General features: G+C 47.2%; 1 protein-coding gene across 1 annotated transcript in view; it reads right to left on the reverse strand.

Moving 5' to 3' along the window:
• The window catches only part of LOC124035367, a 160,228-nt gene that overhangs the window by 10,145 nt on the left and 131,462 nt on the right, over nt 1-18,621 (reverse strand). Inside the window, exons 16-26 of the mRNA XM_046348828.1 lie at nt 16,707-17,156; nt 16,487-16,550; nt 16,338-16,444; nt 16,138-16,232; nt 14,406-14,655; nt 9,797-9,886; nt 9,176-9,400; nt 8,032-8,202; nt 6,089-6,269; nt 5,800-5,916; nt 3,537-3,803 (exon numbers count right to left, since the gene is read on the reverse strand). Of these exons, the coding sequence (XP_046204784.1) occupies nt 3,537-3,803; nt 5,800-5,916; nt 6,089-6,269; nt 8,032-8,202; nt 9,176-9,400; nt 9,797-9,886; nt 14,406-14,655; nt 16,138-16,232; nt 16,338-16,444; nt 16,487-16,550; nt 16,707-17,156 (2,017 nt within the window). The remainder of the gene's footprint in view (nt 1-3,536; nt 3,804-5,799; nt 5,917-6,088; nt 6,270-8,031; nt 8,203-9,175; nt 9,401-9,796; nt 9,887-14,405; nt 14,656-16,137; nt 16,233-16,337; nt 16,445-16,486; nt 16,551-16,706; nt 17,157-18,621) is intronic.

The following is an 18,621-nucleotide window of genomic DNA, read 5'->3' on the forward strand; positions in this document are numbered from 1 at the left end:
TCTATACTGTATGTAGTCATGGAGGGATGATCTATACGGTATGTAGGGATGATCTATACAGTATGTAGGGATGATCTATACAGTATGGAGGGATGATCTATACAGTATGTAGTCATGGAGGGATGATCTATACAGTATGTAGTCATGGAGGGGTGATCTATACAGTATGTAGTCATGGAGGGATGATCTATACAGTATGTAGGGATGATCTATACAGTATGGAGGGATGATCTATACAGTATGGAGGGATGATCTATACAGTATGTAGTCATGGAGGGATGATCTATACAGTATAGAGGGATGATCTATACAGTATGTAGTCATGGAGGGATGATATATACTGTATGTAGTCATGGAGGGATGATCTATACAGTATGTAGTCATGGAGGGATGATCTATACAGTATGTAGTCATGGAGGGATGATCTATACAGTATGTAGGGATGATCTATACAGTATGGAGGGATGATCTATACAGTATGTAGTCATGGAGGGATGATCTATACAGTATGGAGGGATGATCTATACAGTATGTAGTCATGGAGAGATGATCTATACAGTATGTAGTCATGGAGGGATGATCTATACAGTATGGAGGGATGATCTATACAGTATGTAGTCATGGAGGGATGATCTATACAGTATGTAGTCATGGAGGGATGATCTATACAGTATGTAGTCATGGAGGGATGATCTATACAGTATGTAGGGATGATCTATACAGTATGGAGGGATGATCTATACAGTATGTAGTCATGGAGGGATGATCTATACAGTATGTAGTCATGGAGGGATGATCTATACAGTATGGAGAGATGATCTATACAGTATGTACTCATGGAGGGATGATCTATACAGTATGTAGTCATGGAGGGATGATCTATACAGTATGTAGTCATGGAGGGGTGATCTATACAGTATGTAGTCATGGAGGGATGATCTATACAGTATGTAGGGATGATCTATACAGTATGGAGGGATGATCTATACAGTATGGAGGGATGATCTATACAGTATGTAGTCATGGAGGGATGATCTATACAGTATAGAGGGATGATCTATACAGTATGTAGTCATGGAGGGATGATATATACTGTATGTAGTCATGGAGGGATGATCTATACAGTATGTAGTCATGGAGGGATGATCTATACAGTATGTAGTCATGGAGGGATGATCTATACAGTATGTAGGGATGATCTATACAGTATGGAGGGATGATCTATACAGTATGTAGTCATGGAGGGATGATCTATACAGTATGGAGGGATGATCTATACAGTATGTAGTCATGGAGAGATGATCTATACAGTATGTAGTCATGGAGGGATGATCTATACAGTATGGAGGGATGATCTATACAGTATGTAGTCATGGAGGGATGATCTATACAGTATGTAGTCATGGAGGGATGATCTATACAGTATGTAGTCATGGAGGGATGATCTATACAGTATGGAGAGATGATCTATACAGTATGTACTCATGGAGGGATGATCTATACAGTATGTAGTCATGGAGGGATGATCTATACAGTATGGAGGGATGATCTATACAGTATGTAGTCATGGAGGGATGATCTATACAGTATGTACTCATGGAGGGATGATCTATACAGTATGTACTCATGGAGGGATGATCTATACAGTATGTAGTCATGGAGGGATGATCTATACAGTATGTAGTCATGGAGGGATGATCTATACAGTATGTAGGGATGATCTATACAGTATGGAGGGATGATCTATACAGTATGTAGTCATGGAGGGATGATCTATACAGTATGTAGTCATGGAGAGATGATCTATACAGTATGTAGTCATGGAGGGATGATCTATACAGTATGGAGGGATGATCTATACAGTATGTAGTCATGGAGGGATGATCTATACAGTATGTAGTCATGGAGGGATGATCTATACAGTATGTAGTCATGGAGGGATGATCTATACAGTATGTAGTCATGGAGGGATGATCTATACAGTATGGAGGGATGATCTATACAGTATGTAGTCATGGAGGGATGATCTATACAGTATGTAGTCATGGAGGGATGATCTATACAGTATGTAGTCATGGAGGGATGATCTATACAGTATGTAGTCATGGAGGGATGATCTATACAGTATGTAGTCATGGAGGGATGATCTATACAGTATGTAGTCATGGAGGGATGATCTATACAGTATGTAGTCATGGAGGGATGATCTATACAGTATGTAGTCATGGAGGGATGATCTATACAGTATGTAGTCATGGAGGGATGATCTATACAGTATGGAGGGATGATCTATACAGTATGTAGTCATGGAGGGATGATCTATACAGTATGTAGTCATGGAGGGATGATCTATACAGTATGTAGTCATGGAGGGATGATCTATACAGTATGGAGGATGATCTATACAGTATGTAGTCATGGAGGGATGATCTATACAGTATGTAGTCATGGAGGGATGATCTATACAGTATGTAGTCATGGAGGGATGATCTATACAGTATGTAGTCATGGAGGGATGATCTATACAGTATGTAGTCATGGAGGGATGATCTATACAGTATGTAGTCATGGAGGGATGATCTATACAGTATGTAGTCATGGAGGGATGATCTATACAGTATGTAGTCATGGAGGGATGATCTATACAGTATGTAGTCATGGAGGGATGATCTATACAGTATGGAGGGATGATCTATACAGTATGTAGTCATGGAGGGATGATCTATACAGTATGTAGTCATGGAGGGATGATCTATACAGTATGTAGTCATGGAGGGATGATCTATACAGTATGGAGGGATGATCTATACAGTATGTAGTCATGGAGGGATGATCTATACAGTATGTAGTCATGGAGGGATGATCTATACAGTATGTAGTCATGGAGGGATGATCTATACAGTATGTAGTCATGGAGGGATGATCTATACAGTATGTAGTCATGGAGGGATGATCTATACAGTATGTAGTCATGGAGGGATGATCTATACAGTATGTAGTCATGGAGGGATGATCTATACAGTATGTACTCATGGAGGGATGATCTATACAGTATGGAGGGATGATCTATACAGTATGTAGTCATGGAGGGATGATCTATACAGTATGTAGCCATGGAGGGATGATCTATACAGTATGTAGTCATGGAGGGATGATCTATACAGTATGTAGTCATGGAGGGATGATCTATACAGTATGGAGGGATGATCTATACAGTATGTAGTCATGGAGGGATGATCTATACAGTATGTAGTCATGGAGGGATGATCTATACAGTATGTAGCCATGGAGGGATGATCTATACAGTATGTAGTCATGGAGGGATGATCTATACAGTATGTAGTCATGGAGGGATGATCTATACAGTATGTAGTCATGGAGGGATGATCTATACAGTATGGAGGGATGATCTATACAGTATGTAGTCATGGAGGGATGATCTATACAGTATGTAGTCATGGAGGGATGATCTATACAGTATGTAGTCATGGAGGGATGATCTATACAGTATGTAGTCATGGAGGGATGATCTATACAGTATGTACTCATGGATGGCTGGCTGCTGGTCTCGTGCTCCATCTCGTCCTCCTCCAGACACGGGCTGATGAAGGGCCTCTCTCCCCCGGGCAGCAGGGCCTGGCTGTGGCTGCTGTACATGTGCAGGTTGAGGGGCCCCAGGAGAGTGCAGGAGCCAGACGCAGCAGGGGCCCCGCCACCAGACCCCCCGTTACTCGACGCTGTCCGCTTGAAAGGGTTGGAGTGGTCGAACAGGGACACGGCAATGGAGGCTCGAGTTCTGGCACCTGGGGGACGGGTCAGGGACAGCTTTGGTTTAGTGGTTATTGATCAGTGTACTAGACAGTGGTTTAGTGGTTATTGATCAGTGTACTAGACAGTGGTTTAGTGGTTATTGATCAGTGTACTAGACAGTGGTTTAGTGGTTATTGATCAGTGTACTAGACAGTGGTTTAGTGGTTATTGATCAGTGTACTAGACAGTGGTTTAGTGGTTATTGATCAGTGTACTAGACAGTGGTTTAGTGGTTATTGATCAGTGGACTAGACAGTGGTTTAGTGGTTATTGATCAGTGTACTAGACAGTGGTTTAGTTTAGTGGTTATTGATCAGTGTACTAGACAGTGGTTTAGTTTAGTGGTTATTGATCAGTGTACTAGACAGTGGTTTAGTGGTTATTGATCAGTGTACTAGACAGTGGTTTAGTTTAGTGGTTATTGATCAGTGTAATAGACAGTGGTTTAGTGGTTATTGATCAGTGTAATAGACAGTGGTTTAGTGGTTATTGATCAGTGTAATAGACAGTGGTTTAGTGGTTATTGATCAGTGTACTAGACAGTGGTTTAGTGGTTATTGATCAGTGTACTAGACAGTGGTTTAGTGGTTATTGATCAGTGTACTAGACAGTGGTTTAGTGGTTATTGATCAGTGTACTAGACAGTGGTTTAGTGGTTATTGATCAGTGTACTAGACAGTGGTTTAGTGGTTATTGATCAGTGGACTAGACAGTGGTTTAGTGGTTATTGATCAGTGTACTAGACAGTGGTTTAGTTTAGTGGTTATTGATCAGTGTACTAGACAGTGGTTTAGTTTAGTGGTTATTGATCAGTGTACTAGACAGTGGTTTAGTGGTTATTGATCAGTGTACTAGACAGTGGTTTAGTTTAGTGGTTATTGATCAGTGTAATAGACAGTGGTTTAGTGGTTATTGATCAGTGTAATAGACAGTGGTTTAGTGGTTATTGATCAGTGTAATAGACAGTGGTTTAGTGGTTATTGATCAGTGTACTAGACAGTGGTTTAGTGGTTATTGATCAGTGTACTAGACAGTGGTTTAGTGGTTATTGATCAGTGTACTAGACAGTGGTTTAGTGGTTATTGATCAGTGTACTAGACAGTGGTTTAGTGGTTATTGATCAGTGTACTAGACAGTGGTTTAGTGGTTATTGATCAGTGTACTAGACAGTGGTTTAGTTTAGTGGTTATTGATCAGTGGACTAGACAGCTTTGGTTTAGTGGTTATTGATCAGTGTAAGACAGTGGTTTAGTGGTTATTGATCAGTGTACTAGACAGTGGTTTAGTGGTTATTGATCAGTGTACTAGACAGTGGTTTAGTGGTTATTGATCAGTGTACTAGACAGTGGTTTAGTTTAGTGGTTATTGATCAGTGTACTAGACAGTGGTTTAGTTTAGTGGTTATTGATCAGTGTACTAGACAGTGGTTTAGTTTAGTGGTTATTGATCAGTGTACTAGACAGTGGTTTAGTGGTTATTGATCAGTGTAATAGACAGTGGTTTAGTGGTTATTGATCAGTGTACTAGACAGTGGTTTAGTGGTTATGGATCAGTGTAATAGACAGTGGTTTAGTGGTTATTGATCAGTGTACTAGACAGTGGTTTAGTGGTTATTGATCAGTGTAATAGACAGTGGTTTAGTTTAGTGGTTATTGATCAGTGTAATAGACAGTGGTTTAGTTTAGTGGTTATTGATCAGTGGACTAGACAGTGGTTTAGTTTAGTGGTTATTGATCAGTGTACTAGACAGTGGTTTAGTTTAGTGGTTATTGATCAGTGTACTAGACAGTGGTTTAGTGGTTATTGATCAGTGTACTAGACAGTGGTTTAGTTTAGTGGTTATTGATCAGTGTAATAGACAGTGGTTTAGTGGTTATTGATCAGTGTACTAGACAGTGGTTTAGTTTAGTGGTTATTGATCAGTGTACTAGACAGTGGTTTAGTGGTTATTGATCAGTGTACTAGACAGTGGTTTAGTTTAGTGGTTACCTCGTCCCTTCATGATGTAGTCTATAGCCCTGTCGTTGATGGCAGCATCACTGGGTTTAATGTCCAGGAACGGCTTGTTACCCACCCCCATGGAAACCATCTCCTGATTACGGATCTCTGAACACAACACAGAGATGAATTAACCACACTGGGCCGAGATGAATTAACCACACTGGGCCGACCCAAACACACCCACATAACACTTGTATCTACTGTTATGTTCTCTCTGTCTGTCTCCCTCCCTCCCTCCCTCCTTCCCTCCCTCTCTCCCTCCCTCCCTCATCTCTACCTTTATTCCGGGTAGCCTGCTGCCAGAGGATACGTGCGATGTTGTTGGTCCAGGCGTGTTTGATGTCTGTGTTGGAGGCCTGCAGGACATACGTCTGGTTCTTACTGCTCCTGCGTCTGAACCACACCTCGAAACGAAGACTGTTGTCCCCAGATGTCTCTGTCATCCCCACGTCTGCCGTCTGGGGGGAGGGAGAAACAGAGAGGGAGGGAGGGAGAGAGACAGATAGAGAGAAAGAGGGAGAGAGACAAAGAGAGGGAGAGAGAGAGAGAGGGAGAGAGAGAGAGAGAGAGAGAGACAGAGACAGAGAGACAGAGAGAGAGAGAGAGGGAGGGAGGGAGAGAGACAGATAGAGAGAAAGAGGGAGAGACAGAGAGAGAGGGAGGGAGATGTGATTCCCAACAAAATAACATTCCATTTTTCTTACAACTTCTACGTTTCTGCTTATCACATCTCTACATTGTAAAAACAAAGGAGAACCAAATCCCTATGTCACTTCTACAACTGACCACAGTATAACCAAATCCCTATGTCACTTCTACAACTGACCACAGTATAACCAAATCCCTATGTCACTACTACAACTGACCACAGTATAACCAAATCCCTATGTCACTTCTCCAACTGACCACAGTATAACCAAATCCCTATGTCACTACTACAACTGACCACAGTATAACCAAATCCCTATGTCACTTCTACAACTGACCACAGTATAACAAACACATAAAGGAGTGTTGGTAGATATAGAGGGTGGATATAGAGGGTCCTACCTTAAAGTAGTGTTGGTAGATATAGAGGGACCCACCTTAAAGGAGTGTTGGTAGATATAGAGGGACCCACCTTAAAGGAGTGTTGGTAGATATAGAGGGACCCACCTTAAAGGAGTGTTGGTGGATATAGAGGGACCCACCTTAAAGGAGTGTTGGTGGATATAGAGGGACCCACCTTAAAGGAGTGTTGGTAGATATAGAGGGACCCACCTTAAAGGAGTGTTTGTAGATAGAGGGACCCACCTTAAAGGAGTGTTGGTAGATATAGAGGGACCCACCTTAAAGGAGTGTTGGTAGATATAGAGGGACCCACCTTAAAGGAGTGTTGGTGGATATAGAGGGACCCACCTTAAAGGAGTGTTGGTAGATATAGAGGGACCCACCTTAAAGGAGTGTTGGTAGATATAGAGGGACCCACCTTAAAGGAGTGTTGGTAGATATAGAGGGACCCACCTTAAAGGAGTGTTGGTAGATATAGAGGGACCCACCTTAAAGGAGTGTTGGTAGATATAGAGGGACCCACCTTAAAGGAGTGTTGGTGGATATAGAGGGTAGATATAGAGGGTAGATATAGAGGGACCCACCTTAAAGGAGTGTTGGTAGATATAGAGGGACCCACCTTAAAGGAGTGTTGGTGGATATAGAGGGACCCACCTTAAAGGAGTGTTGGTAGATATAGAGGGACCCACCTTAAAGGAGTGTTTGTAGATATAGAGGGACCCACCTTAAAGGAGTGTTGGTAGATATAGAGGGACCCACCTTAAAGGAGTGTTGGTAGATATAGAGGGACCCACCTTAAAGGAGTGTTGGTGGATATAGAGGGACCCACCTTAAAGGAGTGTTGGTAGATATAGAGGGACCCACCTTAAAGGAGTGTTGGTAGATATAGAGGGACCCACCTTAAAGGAGTGTTGGTAGATATAGAGGGACCCACCTTAAAGGAGTGTTGGTAGATATAGAGGGACCCACCTTAAAGGAGTGTTGGTAGATATAGAGGGACCCACCTTAAAGGAGTGTTGGTGGATATAGAGGGTAGATATAGAGGGTAGATATAGAGGGACCCACCTTAAAGGAGTGTTGGTAGATATAGAGGGACCCACCTTAAAGGAGTGTTGGTGGATATAGAGGGACCCACCTTAAAGGAGTGTTGGTAGATATAGAGGGACCCACCTTAAAGGAGTGTTTGTAGATGTAAACGTCCAGTCCTCCTTCGATGCGTTTGGGTTTACTGAACAGCACCAGGTCTTGAAACAGGAAGACATGTCGCTGACACTTCTTCCTGCCGTACCAGATCCAGAACTCATCCTGTCTGACCAGCTGACCCTGCTCCTTCAGGTTCACCTGGGGAGGACGGGACGAGAGGCAGGCTTAACATACAACACTTCATGTTACTCAAACACTTGTTGCACGTTGCCATCTTCCCAAGATTCGTTCTTCACGCCGCTATTCCCCAAGTCTAAAACCGTCCCAGTGGTATTTTACAATCCCCAAGTCTAAAACCGTCCCAGTGGTATTTTACAATCCCCCCCCCCTCCCCTTGTATTTCAGACTTCCCCAAATCGTTCAGTTCCACAGAGTGTGTCATATTATCGCTGTACCACACAGGAGGGTGGTGGCACCTTAATTGGGGAGGACGGGCTCGTGGTAACGGCTGGAGTGGAATCAGTGGAATGGGATCAATCACATCAAAACACATGGTGTCAATGTTGGATACAGTTATTATGAGCCACTCTCCCCCTCGGCCGTCTCCCCCTCGGCCGTTATCCCCCTCGGCCGTCTCCCCCTCGGCCGTTCTCCCCCTCGGCCGTCTCCCCCTCGGCCGTTATCCCCCTCGGCCGTCTCCCCCTCGGCCGTTCTCCCCCTCGGCCGTCTCCCCCTCGGCCTATCCCCCTCGGCCGTTCTCCCCCTCGGCCGTTCTCCCCTCGGCCGTCTCCCCTCGGCCGTCTCCCCCTCGGCCGTTCTCCCCCTCGGCCGTTCTCCCCCTCGGCCGTTCTCCCCATCGGCCGTCTCCCTCTCGGCCGTTCTCCCCCTCGGCCGTCTCCCCTCGGCCGTTCTCCCCATCGGCCGTCTCCCCTCGGCCGTTGTCCCCCTCGGCCGTTCTCCCCATCGGCCGTCTCCCTCTCGGCCGTTCTCCCCCTCGGCCGTTCTCCCCATCGGCCGTCTCCCTCTCGGCCGTTCTCCCCATCGGCCGTTCTCCCCCTCGGCCGTTCTCCCCCTTGGCCGTCTCCCCCTCGGCCGTCTCCCGAGTTGGACTGTAACTCTGTGAGGGTCAAAGACGACACGAAAACTCTCAGGCTGAAGGTGCGTCACTCACGTCACAGTCTCGAATGGCGTCCATGGCGAGCAGGTCGTTGCCGTGACGCAGCTGGAACTTGACCATCTCCGCGGCGGCTCGGAGGGAGCCCAGCTCTGTCTCCTGCGCCTCGCTCACCTCCTTGATCAGGTCTTTGAGGAGGAGAGCGTATTTAGCCATCCTCTGGATGGGCTTTAACAGGTAGGAGGCCAGGTCCATCTTATCTCCCAGCACCAGCTGCTTGTTCTATAGCGGAGAGAGGTCAAAGGTTATGCAGCTAGACAGACAGACAGACAGTCAGTCAGTTAGGTGCAAAAAGCCACAGACAGACAGACAGACAGACAGACAGACAGACAGACAGACAGACAGACAGACAGACAGACAGACAGACAGACAGACAGACAGACAGACAGCTAGACAGACAGCTAGACAGCTAGACAGCTAGACAGCTAGACAGACAGACAGCTAGACAGACAGCCAGCTAGACAGCTAGACAGACAGCTAGACAGACAGCCAGACAGACAGCCAGACAGACAGCCAGACAGACAGACAGCCAGACAGCCAGGTGCAAAGAGCCACAGCTAGTTGTCTGTACGTTCTGAAGCACATGTATGTGTGTTCTGGTGTGTTCTTCTTCCTCACCCTGAAGAAGCTGTTTCCGTGGCTGGCCAACAGCGTATCAGACCGAGGCTTGTTCTTACTGTACAGAGCGTACAGGCCGAACGCGTCTTGCTGTGGATTACATGGAAACAGAACAAATCATTCTACTGAGAGAAGACAGAAAACCCTCTCTTGTTCTGTAAACATGCCCTGTACCAAAAAAAGGAAATGAGGCACTCTCCATTTCTCGACAAGTTCGGTTTTATTTGGCGAGAATTCTGGCGAGACATCAAATTACTTGGTTGCTTTTTTAATATCCGTGACAGAGTGTAATATCTCTCCCAGACGTTTATAGCCAGGAATGTGTCGACTTAGGCTACGTCCCAAACGGCACACTAGTCCCTATGTAGTGCACTAGTCCCTATGTAGTGCACCAGTCCCTATGTAGTGCACTAGTCCCTATGTAGTGCACTAGTCCCTATGTAGTGCACCAGTCCCTATGTAGTGCACTAGTCCCTATGTAGTGCACCAGTCCCTATGTAGTGCACCAGTCCCTATGTAGTGCACTAGTCCCTATGTAGTGCACTAGTCCCTATGTAGTGCACTAGTCCCTATGTAGTGCACTAGTCCCTATGTAGTGCACCAGTCCCTATGTAGTGCACTAGTCCCTATGTAGTCCTGTAGTGCACTAGTCCCTACAGTAGTGCACAGTCCCTATGTAGTGCACTAGTCCCTATGTAGTGCACTAGTCCCTATGTAGTGCACCAGTCCCTATGTAGTGCACAGTCCCTATGTAGTGCACTAGTCCCTATGTAGTGCACTAGTCCCTATGTAGTGCACAGTCCCTATGTAGTGCACTAGTCCCTATGTAGTGCACTGCACTCCCTATGTAGTGCACTAGTCCCTATGTAGTGCACTAGTCCTATGTAGTGCCTATGTAGTGCACTAGTCCCTATGTAGTGCACCAGTCCCTATGTAGTGCCAGTCCCTATGTAGTGCACTAGTCCCTATGTAGTGCACTAGTCCCTATGTAGTGCACAAAGTCCCTATGTAGTGCACTAGTCCCAAAGTGCACACTAGTCCCTATGTAGTGCACTGTAGTGCACCAGTCCCTATGTAGTGCACTAGTCCCCCTGCACTGTCCCTATGTAGTGCACTAGTCCCTATGTAGCACTGCACTAGTGCCTATGTAGTGCACTAGTCCCTATGTAGTGCACTAGTCCCTATGTAGTGCAGTCCCCAGTCCCTATGTAGTGCACCAGTCCCTATGTAGTGCACTAGTCCCTATGTAGTGCACTAGTCCCTATGTAGTGCACTAGTCCCTATGTAGTGCACTAGTCCCTATGTAGTGCACTAGTCCCTATGTAGTGCACTGGTCCCTATGTAGTGCACTAGTCCCTATGTAGTGCACTAGTCCCTATGTAGTGCACTAGTCCCTATGTAGTGCACTAGTCCCTATGTAGTGCACTAGTCCCTATGTAGTGCACTAGTCCCTATGTAGTGCACTAGTCCCTATGTAGTGCACTAGTCCCTATGTAGTGCACTAGTCCCTATGTAGTGCACTAGTCCCTATGTAGTGCACTAGTCCCTATGTAGTGCACTAGTCCCCTATGTAGTGCACTAGTCCCTATGTAGTGCACTAGTCCCTATGTAGTGCACTAGTCCCTATGTAGTGCACTAGTCCCTATGTAGTGCACTAGCCCCTATGTAGTGCACTAGTCCCTATGTAGTGCACTAGCCCATAAGGCTCGGGTCAAAAGAAGTGCACTATATCTAGCCATCAGGGACGCAGATCCAGTCTCCCTGTTATAAGCCTGGTAGAGAGGACTACATCTCCCTGCTATAAGCCTGGTAGAGGACTACATCTCCCTGTTATAAGCCTGGTAGAGGACTACATCTCCCTGTTATAAGCCTGGTAGAGAGGACTACATCTCCCTGTTATAAGCCTGGTAGAGGACTACATCTCCCTGTTATAAGCCTGGTAGAGGACTACATCTCCCTGTTATAAGCCTGGTAGAGGACTACATCTCCCTGTTATAAGCCTGGTAGAGGACTACATCTCCCTGTTATAAGCCTGGTAGAGGACTACATCTCCCTGTTATAAGCCTGGTAGAGGACTACATCTCCCTGTTATAAGCCTGGTAGAGGACTACATCTCCCTGTTATAAGCCTGGTAGAGGACTACATCTCCCTGTTATAAGCCTGGTAGAGGACTACATCTCCCTGTTATAAGCCTGGTAGAGAGGACTACATCTCCCTGTTATAAGCCTGGTAGAGGACTACATCTCCCTGTTATAAGCCTGGTAGAGGACTACATCTCCCTGTTATAAGCCTGGTAGAGGACTACATCTCCCTGTTATAAGCCTGGTAGAGGACTACATCTCCCTGTTATAAGCCTGGTAGAGTCTCCAGCTGCTGTTTAAGGGTGTAGAACTACATCTCCCTGTTTAAATCAAACCAAGGGGTAGAGGAACGACCACAGGTATGAAGGTAGAGAGAACAGTGTGTGTGTGTGTGTGTGTGTGTGTGTGTGTGTGTGTGTGTGTGTGTGTGTGAACAGTGTGTGTGTGTGTGTGTGTGTGTGTGTGTGTGTGTGTGTGTGTGTGTGTGTGTGTGTGTGTGTGTGTGTGTGTGTGTGTGTGTGTGTGTGTGTGTGTGTGTGTGTGTGTGTGTGTGTGTGTGTGTGTGTGTGTGTGTGTGTGTGTGTGTGTGTGTGTGTGAAACAGGAACATGGAACCTGCTAGAGAGATTAGTAGAGTTCAGTATTTTCACAGCTGGGTTGGTATTTGAAGGTAAAAGCGCCTCCCTAAAGCCAAAATCCTGCCTTGAGGTTAACGAGCAGCTAGATACCAGGGCCGGCCAGTTAAACGGACTGGACCAAGGAACCTCAGGAACACATCGTCATCGTTAGGATATAGTATACTGTAGATGTCTAGAGGCGCAGGAAACCGTGAGACTAAAGGGGGTGGTTACCTCAGTAATGTTACCTCAGTAATGTTACCTCAGTAATGTAATCATCAGTAATGTTACCTCAGTAATGTACATCAGTAATGTTACCTCAGTAATGTTACCTCAGTAATGTTACCTCAGTAATGCTACCTCAGTAATGTTACCTCAGTAATGTTACCTCAGTAATGTTACCTCAGTAATGTTACCTCAGTAATGCTATCTCAGTAATGTTACCTCAGTAATGTAATCATCAGTAATGCTACCTCAGTAATGTTACCTCAGTAATGTTACCTCAGTAATGTTACCTCAGTAATGCTACCTCAGTAATGTTACCTCAGTAATGCTACCTCAGTAATGCTACCTCAGTAATGTTACCTCAGTAATGCTACCTCAGTAATGTTACCTCAGTAATGCTACCTCAGTAATGCTACCTCAGTAATGTTACCTCAGTAATGTTACCTCAGTAATGTAATCATCAGTAATGTTACCTCAGTAATGTAATCATCAGTAATGTTACCTCAGTAATGCTACCTCAGTAATGTAATCATCAGTAATGTTACCTCAGTAATGTAATCATCAGTAATGCTACCTCAGTAATGCTACCTCAGTAATGTTACCTCAGTAATGTTACCTCAGTAATGTTACCTCAGTAATGTAATCATCAGTAATGTTACCTCAGTAATGCTACCTCAGTAATGTTACCTCAGTAATGTTACCTCAGTAATGCTACCTCAGTAATGTTACCTCAGTAATGCTACCTCAGTAATGCTACCTCAGTAATGCTACCTCAGTAATGTTTCCTCAGTAATGCTACCTCAGTAATGTAATCATCAGAAATGTTACCTCAGTAATGTTACCTCAGTAATGTTACCTCAGTCATGTTACCTCAGTAATGTTACCTCAGTAATGTACCTCAGTAATGTTACCTCAGTAATGTTACCTCAGTAATGTAATCATCAGTAATGTTACCTCAGTAATGTTACCTCAGTAATGTTACCTCAGTAATGTTACCTCAGTAATGTTACATCAGTAATGTAATCATCAGTAATGTTACCTCAGTAATGTTACCTCAGTAATGTTACCTCAGTAATGTTACCTCAGTAATGCTACCTCAGTAATGTAACCTCAGTAATGTTACCTCAGTAATGTAATCATCAGTAATGCTACCTCAGTAATGTTACCTCAGTAATGTTACCTCAGTAATGCTACCTCAGTAATGTTACCTCAGTAATGCTACCTCAGTAATGCTACCTCAGTAATGTTTCCTCAGTAATGCTACCTCAGTAATGTAATCATCAGTAATGTTACCTCAGTAATGTTACCTCAGTAATGTTACCTCAGTCATGTTACCTCAGTAATGCTACCTCAGTAATGCTACCTCAGTAATGTTTCCTCAGTAATGTAATCATCAGTAATGCTACCTCAGTAATGTTACCTCAGTAATGTTACCTCAGTAATGCTACCTCAGTAATGCTACCTCAGTAATGCTACCTCAGGAACACTTTGTCATTCGGCTGTAACAGAAGTGGATATCCTCTATTGTTTGAGGAACATATTGTCATTCGGCTATAGAGTAAGAGGTACGAAGAGGTCTCTTACGTGTCGTAGGAAGCAGCGTGAGACTCGTAATAGGTGATTTTCGGTAGTAACGTTACCTCTGGGTATATTGAAACAAGTCGTTAAGAGGAATGAGGTCTCTTACGTGTCGTAGGAAGCAGTGTGACACCCTCAGAGGGTGGTTGCAGCAGCTCTCCAACTCCTTGAGGAAGTACTGGCTGTGGAAGTCCATAAGCTTCTCCAGGTTCCCAAAGATGACGCTGCGTTTTCCCCTGAGGTCCTGCGGGAGGTCTCCTCTCTCCATCTCGGGGAAGTAGTGCTCGATGATGTAACGAAGGGAACGCACGTACTCCCTCTCCGTGGTCACCATCTCATCCACGATGTGACGCAGCTTACTGTGGCGAGAGGAGAGGACTGTTAAGACTGGGCAGTTTACTGTGGAGGGAGAGAGAGGAGGAGAGGACTGTTAAGACTGGTCAGTTTACTGTGGAGGGAGAGAGAGGACTGTTAAGACTGGTCAGTTTACTGTGGAGGACTGTTAGACTGGTCAGTTTACTGTGGAGGGAGGAGAGGACTGTTAAGACTGGTCAGTTTACTGTGGAGGGAGGGAGGACTGTTAGACTGGTCAGTTTACTGTGGCGAGAGGAGAGGACTGTTAAGACTGGTCAGTTTACTGTGGAGGGAGAGGAGGACTGTTAGACTGGTCAGTTTACTGTGGAGGGAGAGAGAGGACTGTTAGACTGGTCAGTTTACTGTGGAGGGAGAGGAGGACTGTTAGACTGGTCAGTTTACTATGGAGGGAGAGAGAGGACTGTTAGACTGGTCAGTTTACTGTGGAGGGAGAGGGAGGACTGTTAGACTGGTCAGTTTACTATGGAGGGAGAGAGAGGACTGTTAGACTGGTCAGTTTACTGTGGAGGGAGAGACAGGACTGTTAGACTGGTCAGTTTACTGTGGAGGGAGAGACAGGACTGTTAGACTGGTCAGTTTACTGTGGAGGGAGAGACAGGACTGTTAAGACTGGTCAGTTTACTGTGGAGGGAGGAGAGGACTGTTAAGACTACCTGAGATAACTGTTAAGCTACCTGTCTCAACATGTCGTAGTGGTCCTCAGTCCCCAGCTACCTGTCTCAACATGTCCTAGTGGTCCTCAGTCCCTCCTTCTCTCCCTCAGTTCACCTCCCTCCCTCCCTCCCTCCCTCAGTCCACCTCCCTCCCTCCCTCCCTCCGTTCACCTCCCACCCTCCAGTGTGTCAGTTCAGGGGGTGCTGTACCACTCTGTGGGTCTGTGAACAGTGTGATAGGTTCCCTGGTGACAGCCTCTCAACATCAGGCCCAGCCTCCACACGGCCACACACAGATGACTGCGCACACACACACAGGCACAGGCACAGACACACACACACGCATATACACACACACACAGTAGAGTAGTGGTAGGTAGACTAAAACCCATCTGTCCCTGTAACACTACACTGGGAAACATGACAGACAGAAAGACAGCTCGCTCTGTGTGTGTGTGTGTGTGTGTGTGTGTGTGTGTGTGTGTGTGTGTGTGTGTGTGTGTGTGTGTGTGTGTGTGTGTGTGTGTGTGTGTGTGTGTGTGTGTGTGTGTGTGTGTGTGTGTGTGTGTGTGTGTGTGTGTGTGTGTGTGTGTGTGTGTGTGTGTGTGTGTGTGTGTGTGTGTGTGTGTGTGTGTGTGTGTGTGTGTGTGTGTGTGTGTGTGTGTGTGTGGTAGTGTGTGTGTGTGTGTGTGTGTGTGTGTGTGTGTGTGTGTGTGTGTGTGTGTGTGTGTGTGTGTGTGTGTGTGTGTGTGTGTGTGTGTGTGTGTGTGTGTGTGTGTGTGTGTGTGTGTGTGAGCCTAGCCAGGTACCCACCTGCCCTTGGCACGGGTCTCTGGTAGAGGACTACTGGTAGTGCTGATGGAGGGGTCCTCAGTGCCTCTCCCGCTGCCCAGCCAGGAGGCGTCATTCTGGGGAGTAGGGTCGCTCAGCCACCTCCCTACTACTGACCTCCAGGCCTTTAATAAACACCCCAGTGTTGCCGCGCCGCGCCGGCTCGCTCAGCGTCCGCTGACAGGTCCCATAGCGGGAGGAGTCAGGGGAGGCGGGGGGGGGCTCTGGCAGTCGAAGCTCTGGGTCTTGCGGAGCGGGGGTCGGCGAGCAGGGTTAGGGCGGAGCTCGGCTCCAGGGGGTCAGGGAGGGGAGAAGGAGCAGGAGGAGCTACGGCCCTGCGCTTTAATACGAACCCCGTGGGACGACTCCTCGGAGGAGGTGCTACGGGTGAGGAGCTGGGTGGAGAGGGGGGTGAGGGGGAGCCTGTGCACCAGACCGTAGGGAGAGGAGGTTAGGGGTGTCTCCTGTCTGAGGCTGCAGGCCGACTGAGCTGAGGCAGAGCTGGAGGTGGAGGACAGCCTCTCTCTGACCCCCCACACCCCCTCTCTGACCCCCCACACCCCACTAAAGGCCTTTCTACAGGCGTGTGACACACTGCGGCTCCTCTCCTGTCCCACGTCGTTGTTAACGTCAGAGTAACGTCTGGGGGTGGCGTCCCCTACCCCGCCGTCCTTCCCTGCACCAGCTGTACCCGACCCGGGTGACTCTCCCGTGGGCAGGGCTCGCCTCGTCCTCAGAGCAGCCTCCAGCTTCTTCTCAAACATCTGCTTGGTCTCCTGGCACTTGGACCAGGCGAACTTCCACTGTTTGAGGCCCTGCTCGCTCTTCATCTCCCCAGCCAGCTCCTTCATCTCCTGGAAGCGGGGGTCGGGGATCGGGGGGTGCTGCTGGCGGTACCCCTCCAGACAGCTGATCACCCCCTGGCTCTTGTCGAGCACCGTGCAGTCCTCCATGTTGATGCTGGCCAGGTGACGCATCCCCTCTAACGCCCACTCATACGCCTGGAGAGAAAGAAGAGAGGAGGAGAGAGAAAGAGAGAGAAGAGAGAAGGAGAGAGAGGAGAGAGAGAAGAGAGGAGAGAGGAGAGAGAGAGGAGAGAGAGAAGGAGAGGGGAGAGAGGAGGAGAGAGGAGGAGAGAGAGGAGAGAGAGGAGAGAGAGAGAGAGAGGAGAGAGGAGAGAGAGGAGAGGAGAGAGAGGAGGAGAGAGGAGAGAGAGGAGAGGAGAGAGAGGAGAGAGAAGGAGAGAGGAGGAGAGAGGAGAGAGAAGGAGAGAGGAGAGAGAAGGAGAGAGGGAGAGAGGAGAGAGGAGAGAGGAGAGAAGGAGAGAGGAGAGAGGAGGAGAGAAGGAGAGAGAAGGAGAGAGCGGCGAGAAAAGGAGAGAGGAGAAAAGGAGAGGAGGAGAGAGGAGAGAAGGAGAGAGGAGAGAAGGAGAGAGGAGGAAAGGAGAGAGGAGGAAAGAGGAGAGAGAAGGAGAGAGGAGAGAAGGAGAGAGGAGGAAAGAGGAGAGAGAGGAGAAAGAGAAGGAGAGAGGAGGAAATAGGAGAGAGGAGAAAGAGAAGGAGAGAGGAGGAAATAGGAGAGAGAGGAGAGAGGAGAAAGAGAAGGAGAGAGGAGGAAATAGGAGAGAGAGGAGAGAGGAGAAAGAGAAGGAGAGAGGAGGAAATAGGAGAGAGAGGAGAGAGGAGAAAGAGAATGAGAGAGGAGAAAGAGAAGGAGAGAGAGAGGAGAGAGAAGGAGAGAGGAGAGAGAAGGAGAGAGGAGAGAGAAGGAGAGAGGAGGAAAGAGGAGAGAGGAGAGAGAGGAAAGAGTTAATCAGTAGTTGTCTTGAAAATTCCAAACTGATACGCCTGGAGAGAGAAGGAACAACAAGCCAGTCTTCTGATACATTTCACATGTTGGTCATTTAGCAGACACTCATATCTAGATAATTACAGTCAGTGTGTTAAACTAAGGGAGGGAGGGAGGGAGGGAGGGGAGGGAGGGAGGAGAGGGGGGGAGAGGGAGGAGAGAGAGGGAGAGAGAGGAGGGAGGGAGGGAGGGGAGGGAGGGAGGGAGGGAGGGAGGGAGGGGGAGGGAGGGAGGGAGGGAGGGAGGGAGGGAGGGAGGGAGGAGGGAGGGAGGGAGGGAGGGAGGGAGGGAGAGAGAGAGAGAGAGAGAGAGAGAGAGAGAGAGACAGAGAGAGAGAGACAGAGAGAGAGAGAGAGAGAGAGAGACAGAGAGAGAGAGAGAGACAGAGAGAGAGAGAGACAGAGAGAGAGAGAGAGAGAGAGAGAGGGAGAGAGACATCAGAGAGGCCTCAACAGGCCCAGGGCCAGGACTAGTCACCTCAACAGGCCTCAGGCCAGTACTAGTCACCTCAACAGGCCTCAGGCCTGTACTAGTCACCTCAACAGGCCTCAGGCCAGTACTAGTCACCTCAACAGGCCTCAGGCCAGTACTAGTCACCTCAACAGGCCTCAGGCCTGT

This window comes from Oncorhynchus gorbuscha, linkage group LG05 (genome assembly GCF_021184085.1).
Source record: "Oncorhynchus gorbuscha isolate QuinsamMale2020 ecotype Even-year linkage group LG05, OgorEven_v1.0, whole genome shotgun sequence".
NCBI classification, from domain to species: Eukaryota; Metazoa; Chordata; class Actinopteri; order Salmoniformes; family Salmonidae; genus Oncorhynchus; species Oncorhynchus gorbuscha.